This window comes from Naumovozyma dairenensis, chromosome 3, assembly GCF_000227115.2.
Source record: "Naumovozyma dairenensis CBS 421 chromosome 3, complete genome".
NCBI lineage: Eukaryota > Fungi > Ascomycota > Saccharomycetes > Saccharomycetales > Saccharomycetaceae > Naumovozyma > Naumovozyma dairenensis.
The window spans coordinates 1,160,708-1,168,435 of NC_016481.1; the positions used below are offsets into that span (position 1 = coordinate 1,160,708).

Below are 7,728 nucleotides of genomic sequence, written 5' to 3' on the forward strand. Positions count from 1 at the left end.
AACCTACAAAGAAAAAGTGTAAATCTACAAAGAAAAAGGAGGCAACGTCAATGAATAATTCTTCCTCTTCTCAAAAACTTCCGACGAAGGAGGATTATATTTCACCCACTAGGTATGCACCTCATTTATCTGAGTTTTACCCCATAGTCAATAGGCAAAGTCATGACGATACGACGAAGAACAATGGGACTAATAATCTTCCGAATGTTCTAAGTAGTAACACCCCTACCCCTACCCCAACTACAACTACAACTACGACTAGTACGAATGATATATTATTAGAATCTCCTAGATCATTATCACAACAACAATTAAAAGTTGGTTCAAGGCGACCATCTAGCATTGCATCTGGTATGAGTTCAATAAACGATTTACAAACGTTAATTACTAAGAGAGATGTTAAATATACTAGTGATGCGATGTTAGAATTGTTGAAACGGGCAAATGAATTTTCTGTGGCTTTGAGTAATGTTTCTAATAAGGCAGGGTTGATGGCTGAATCAATGGAAAAGATTGCTAAATTGAAAGGTTGTAATGATGATACTGCTGATAAGTTGATTAGTGCTAGTGGATTGTTCCATCTTTTAAGTAATCATGAACAAATTATGTCGAGTAATATTTCTAATTTGATGAATGATAAATTACGTGATGAGATTGATGAATTTAAATTGAAAAGTAAAGTCTTGGAGAATAATTTTAAGATTAAAAGTAAAGAGGAGAGTTTAAAATTGAAGTTACAAGAAAAACATAATAGTCAATTATCAAAGAGGAAAATTAGGAATTTGATATCTTATAGAGAAAGTTTAACGAATCTACAAAATCAATTGGACTTATTAGAGAATATTAAATATGATTATTATAGAGATTCTTATTTTATAGTGGAGAATACTTGTAACAAAATATTAGATGAGATTGCCACTATATCAAGAGCTCAAGTAGAATTATCTGAAAATATTGCTAGAAAAGGTTGGTCAGGTGGTGGGCTTGATGAATTATTGTTAAACGGTGAAGATCCCTTTAATAAATATATAGAAGAAGATATTGAAGAGGAGAATGCAAACAGACAAGAAGGAGAGGAAGAGGAAGAAGAAGAAGAAGAAGAAGAAGATGGTTCGTCGACTATACAAAATGACAAAAATACAAGTATACTGCATGAGGAACTTGATAGTACTTCAGTACGAAACAAATCAATGAATAATGCTGATGAAAATATGAATTTGATTCCCTCCATTGAAGTAGTTCATGCGGATGAGACTGATAAGAATAAAAAGGGGCATAATTCTGAACCCCGCTTACAAGAACCCGTTTGGATTGATTCATCATCTAGACGAACGTTAACACCGACAAGTAATGGTCAAACGATAGAAGAGCGGACGCGATGTACTGAATGTACAACCATCCAGGCTTCATCTGATCCTAAAAACAATAATAATTATAATAGTAACGAGGGTGACGGTAACGATAAAAGTGATGATGATGATAATGATGATGATGGGAGTCACAGTAGTTTATTTGACAGTTCATTTGCTTTACCAAATAGTAATTCAAATACGCATTCTAATAGCAATATTAGCAATATTGGCAATAATAATGATAATTGTAACAGCGAAGGAAATCTCGAGAACTCCTCGGTGCATAATTTACAAGAAGATATTGAAAGGGAGCATAAAGTAGTGCAAATGGAGGAAAGCAATGAAGAAATCAATGAGAGTACGAACAGTGATACCCATACAAATAACATACTTGATGGTTTAAGTTCTCTTGAGGTTGGTAATAATGCGGATGTTGATGAAGAATCTGGAAAGGATTGATATTATATTTATATATATATATATATATATAATTCTTATGTAGATAAGAACGGAACCTAAAAAAGTAAATATTATTTCTATATAAGTATATACATATATATATATATATATATATATAAGACATTATACGTGGTGACTACCAGAATTGATACCATTTCTTTTTTGAAGCTACTAAGGTCTCAGTTTTTGCGTTGTTTTCCCATTGAGTTATTAATCTTTCATCATGATTAATTTTATTCATCATTGGTTTTTCCTTTGCTTTCACTGTATTTATAGCCAATTGAGCAATTTGGAAACTATGTTTTCTTTTCAATCTACATTGTTCCCAACCTACCATGGAACCCAATATTAAAGACCCCAACCCCCAATTGGTAGCTTTTATGGGATTTTTACTATATATGAATATTATTGATGATGTTATGAACATTGTTGAGAATCCTACCATTGTAGAGTCTCTAAAGCATGGAATTGATGATAATTTTTCTAGATTGAAATCTTTCCATTGGATTGAATTCCAAGCTTGTTTTAACGTTTGTGAATCTATTGAATTTGGGTTTGAATCTGGTTCTTTAGAATCATTGAATTTTGGGGGTGTATCTTGTAGTAAGATTTTTTGACCTGTTGAATAATTTGTTAATTGTTTTTGGGTTTCTTGCTGCTGTTGTTGAGCGGGTAGATTGTTCTCGTCGGTTCTTGACATGTCGTCAGAAGATGAAGATGAAAACCAACCCATTATGCCTAAGACGACGAAATATTAGGGGATTAGTGTTTTCTTTTTTTTGGCTGTTCTCTTGTAAAAATATATTTAAGAACAGTCACTAAATAAATAAATCAATTTTTACTTGCTAATGTCTCTAACTTCCAGATTGATGGTGTAAAGTTTTGATCCATCATTATAATTGCGGTGTAGCTCTCCCCTAAGGTTAGATACAATCATATTGAAGTTGATATCTTTACTAAATTTTTCAAATGTATACCAGAGAATTCATCTTACAGACCCGCGACGCATTGATGGAATGGGTAACTAAAAATATACTTGTATAATTGACACGGATACATATCCGTTAGAATTTCAACGGATATAATTCGGTGCCAGTAGCCCAAGCCCCACTGTGTGTTACCCTGGGGGATGCGATGGGGCGGAGTGGAGTTTCTGGAACGGAATGATTTGTCTGCGGCAAATAACTAGCGGCTCTCCCTAGCGCCGTACACCTACCCAGGTCATACGTATGTATATTTGCTCAACGATGATTGGGTAAACTGTGGGAGTCGGGGCGAGGCCAGGCCAGTGACATTTTTTCCTTACTAATATGATGAATGAATGGATAAATGAATGAATGGTTGACGCCCTTTGCTCTTGTTGTTGTTGTGTGTTGTGTGTTGTTGTGTGTTGTTGACTATTGAAAAACAAGAAACAAACCCTGCAAGGTTCTCTCGACGCTTGTTTCTTTTTATCATTATTTGTCTATTCTCTCACACGTATGTACGTACGTACACATACGTGCACTCACACAGTCAAAGTTCTACTTGTTATATCCCACTGCTAATTAACGCTTGTAACTGCAAACTGCAAACTGCAAACTGCAAACTGCAAACTGGAAACTGAAAACTGAAAACTGCAACGTGATTGATTGATTGATTGATTGATTAGTCTTCGCTGACTATACACTGTGCGTCGCTAACGGTCTGCCTGTGTTGCGCACTGTGTTGTGTACTGTGTACCGTGTTGCGTTCTCTTCTGTTATGTTATGTTCTCGTTTGCCAGCGGGCCCCTCCCACCTCCCACTCTCACTCTCACTCGTTCCTGTACGGGTAGCTGTCTCTCTCCGTCCCAGGCCTGTCGGGAATATTTTCCTTCTATTTTACTTTACTTCATTTCATTAAACGGTTTTTTGCCTCTCTCTGCTTCTTCAACTTCAACTTCAGCTTCGATTGCGCTTATTTATTTATTTATTGAGCTAGTTAATCCATTTCATTCTTTCATTCCTTCACTGTATCTATATAGTTCGTGTTCGTATTCGTATTCGATGCCCTCTCCTTCGCAGATCTTATTGTATTATACATATATATTGTCTCTCATACATATATATAGACTGAATTATATTCAATCCTATATTTCATACATCTTCTGGTGTCTTCCATAGCCGTACACTCAACTGGTTAAATACCACGATTACGAATACTAACTAGTACCAGAGCCTCATATTCATTACTCCCTTTTTACTAGGTCTTGTACATATCACATCACATCACATCACTTCACTTCACTTCACTTCACTTCACAACCTATCCTTCATCACTTATTTATTACGCAAGAACAAGAGCAATACAAAACTAATTACTAATCAATCAATCAATCAAGCAATCAATCAACTAATTTGATTGTTTATCTATTTATTATCTTTTTTTCAATTTCAATCAAAAATCTCACCCTATAGACAAAAATAATACAATAATAATGCGTCCATTTATTCAAAAATCAACTCCAACATTATCAAAGAGAACATCCACTTTCTCAATAACAAAAAAATACACATACGCAAATGCTGCAACTGCCACCGCAGCAGCAGCAGCTTCTGCCACCGCCGCTGGAACAACCACTTCAACAAACAACGCTCCAATAGTTAACCATGCAACTCAAGAAACACCCTTCGATTATAACGGATTAATCGATAACGAATTAAGGAAAAAAAGACTCGACAAATCATACAGATATTTCAACAATATAAATAGATTAGCAAAGGAATTCCCCCTAGCTCATCGTCAAATGGAAAATGATAAAGTAACAGTATGGTGTTCCAACGATTATCTCGCATTATCTAAAAATCAACAAGTTATTAATAAAATGAAATTAACTTTAGATAAATATGGTGCTGGTGCAGGTGGTACAAGAAATATCGCAGGCCATAATAAATTAACTATGGAATTAGAAGCTGAATTAGCTACATTACATAAGAAAGAAGGTGCTCTTGTATTTTCATCTTGTTTCGTTGCTAATGATGCGGTATTGACTTTACTCGGTGAAAAGATTAAAGATTTGGTCATTTTCTCAGATGAATTGAATCATGCTTCAATGATTATTGGTATCAAACATGCAAAACCCGTTATGAAACATATCTTTAAACATAATGATTTGGATGAATTAGAACGTATGTTACAAATGTATCCAAAATCAACTCCAAAATTAATCGCTTTCGAAAGTGTTTATTCAATGGCTGGGTCTGTAGCTGATATTGAAAAAATTTGTGATTTGGCGGAAAAATATGGTTGTTTGACCTTCTTAGATGAGGTGCATGCTGTGGGACTTTATGGTCCACATGGTGCTGGTGTTGCTGAACATGTGGATTTTGAATCTCATCGTCAAGTGGGGATTAAATCAACTGAATTTAAATCCGTCATGGATCGTGTTGATATGATTACTGGTACTTTGGGTAAATCTTTCGGTACTGTAGGTGGATACGTGGCAGCTTCTAGTAAATTGATTGATTGGTTTAGATCATATGCTCCAGGGTTCATCTTTACTACTACTTTACCACCCGCTGTTATGGCAGGTGCTGCTGAAGCAATTAGATTCCAAAGAAGTCATTTGAATTTAAGACAAGATCAACAAAGAAATACCGCATATGTAAAGAATGGGTTGAAACAATTAGGTATCCCAGTAATACCAAACCCATCTCATATCGTCCCTATCTTGATTGGTAACCCTGATTTAGCAAAACAAGCATCTGATATATTAATGGAAAAGCATAAGATTTATGTTCAAGCAATTAATTTTCCAACAGTTTCTCGTGGTACTGAAAGATTAAGAATCACTCCAACACCAGGTCATGATAACGAATTAAGTGATATCTTATTGAATGCAATCGATGATGTATTTAATGAATTGCAATTACCTCGCATTAGAGATTGGGAAATTCAAGGTGGGTTATTAGGTGTAGGTGAACCTGGATTCAAAGAACCTGTTAATTTATGGACTCAAGATCAATTGAATTTAACTAATGAGGATTTAAATCCAAATGTTTTCAATCCTGTTGTTGAACAATTAGAAGTCTCAAGTGGTATTAAAGAATAGATTCTAATGCCGAAAACGCAAAACGCTAAAAACGCAAAACGCAAAACGCAAAACGCAAAACGCTATTCATTTATATTAAATCGTAAAAACTAATTTGTTTTTCTTTTCTTTTTTTAATTAAAAAACAAAATTAAAATTAATAATTGTATAATAATAAAATACCAAATATATTTTCCATATAATAATATAACTATGACATATCATAATATAATATAATATAATATAATATAATATAATATAATATAATATAATATAATATAATATAATTATAATAATATTTCATACTAATGTACTATGACGATGATGAATCATAGATAATATAGATATATGCAAATTTAAGGATAATATTTTTCAATTTTCCTTCGTCTTAGTTTACTATTACAATAAGATAGTGCTATAATATTACCCAAGAGTCAGAAACAATCAAACAAACAAATCAAACAAATATGTTAAAACAAGTGTTATATATGTTATATATTGATATATGATAGAGTATGGATGTATTCAATGTTATCAAGTAACAGAAAAGAAAATATATATATATATATATATTTAATGGATAAAATGACACATATATTATGTCAGATGATTCAGAACTTGTTGCTATTTTCTTCTAATTCTTGTTTCAAAGTTTGAGTACTTTCCTTCAATTCATTTGTCAATTGATCAACATCAAATTCCTTGGTAGAAGTACCTAATGATGATGATGGTTCATTTCTTGGAGCAGTTGGGAATTCAGATGAAGAAGTAGTACCAGTAGCAGTAGTAGTAGTAGCACTTGGAATATCCTTTTCAATTGGGACTTCAGAAGCTAATTTAGCAGTAGTAGACATTGGTGTGATACTAGAGGTAGTAGAAGTGGAAGCAGGTAATTTGTTTCTAATTAAGTTACATAATGGAGCGCATTTCTTTTCTAATTTTTCTAAACATGGTTTAGATTTTTCACAAGCAACTTTAGATAATTCATTTGATTTTTGTTTCAATAATTGACATAATTGGGTTAAGATAGTATCAATTTCCTTTTGATAAATTTTGTAAGTGATTGGTAAAGTGAAAGCAGAAATGACACCGACGAATAATAAAGTCCAAACAGAGAACCAAGAGAATAATTTATGTAATAGGAATAAGACAATAGCAGCTTTGAAAGTATTCTTTGGAGAGTAAGCAAAGACTAACTTTCTCATCTTAGCTTGCTTGACAGGTAATTGTTTTAAGATTTCATCAATCTTTGGTTTCAAGAACCCAACGGTGTTTGGACATTCTTTGATACCATATTTAGTGATTAAACCTTGACCTAAGAATAATTTGGAGATGAATTCAATAGAACCTGTGGTTAAGAGGATGGTGTAAGCGGCTCTTAAGAAGAAAGTAATTAAATTAACTTTCTTCAATACTAAAAGGGATACTAATAATCCACCAAAAAGTTTACCAGATTCAATTGGGTTTCTCCATAGTAAAATATCACAATCGCATGATTGACGACTCTTTGAAGAAGCAGCAGTTTCTTGTTGTTGATGTTGTTGTTGAATAGAAGACATTTGTACCTTATTAGTAGTGTTTGTTTATGTCGTAACTAGCAGATCGGGATCACGAATTAAGAAAAGGGGGATCACAAAAAATAAAGGTTTTGTTGAGAGATGATCTGATTTGATTAGCTCTTAAGTTTGTGTATAAATCAACTAATGAATAAATAATTCAACAAGAAGCTGGAAAGATGAAAGGATAGAAAAGCCAAAAGAGAAATTGAGTGAGATCAAGCCAAAGCCAACTTTACAAGGATCGTTTAGACAATACAGTGGACGAAAAAAGNGGTTGTTTATATAAAAGCTGGCATCCCGTCATTAA

General features: G+C 33.4%; 4 protein-coding genes across 4 annotated transcripts; 2 read left to right on the forward strand and 2 right to left on the reverse strand.

Annotated features, from left to right (window-relative positions):
- Positions 1-50: 50 nt before the first annotated feature.
- IVY1 (Ivy1p) lies at positions 51-1,779 on the forward strand (the record flags this gene model as incomplete). The annotated part of the gene is made up of 1 exon (XM_003669353.1): positions 51-1,779. A coding segment is annotated over one exon (1,729 nt), but the record flags the coding sequence as incomplete, so codon positions are not given.
- Positions 1,780-1,947: 168 nt separating this feature from the next.
- On the reverse strand, positions 1,948-2,544 carry COX20 (Cox20p; the record flags this gene model as incomplete). Its single annotated transcript, XM_003669354.1, has 1 exon — positions 1,948-2,544. One exon carries the CDS (start codon positions 2,542-2,544, stop codon positions 1,948-1,950), a length of 597 nt encoding a protein of 198 aa, XP_003669402.1.
- A 1,725-nt stretch (positions 2,545-4,269) lies between these two features.
- HEM1 (5-aminolevulinate synthase) lies at positions 4,270-5,883 on the forward strand (the record flags this gene model as incomplete). The annotated part of the gene is made up of 1 exon (XM_003669355.1): positions 4,270-5,883. One exon carries the CDS (start codon positions 4,270-4,272, stop codon positions 5,881-5,883), a length of 1,614 nt encoding a protein of 537 aa, XP_003669403.1.
- Positions 5,884-6,473: 590 nt separating this feature from the next.
- On the reverse strand, positions 6,474-7,421 carry RTN1 (Rtn1p; the record flags this gene model as incomplete). The annotated part of the gene is made up of 1 exon (XM_003669356.1): positions 6,474-7,421. One exon carries the CDS (start codon positions 7,419-7,421, stop codon positions 6,474-6,476), a length of 948 nt encoding a protein of 315 aa, XP_003669404.1.
- Positions 7,422-7,728: the final 307 nt, after the last annotated feature.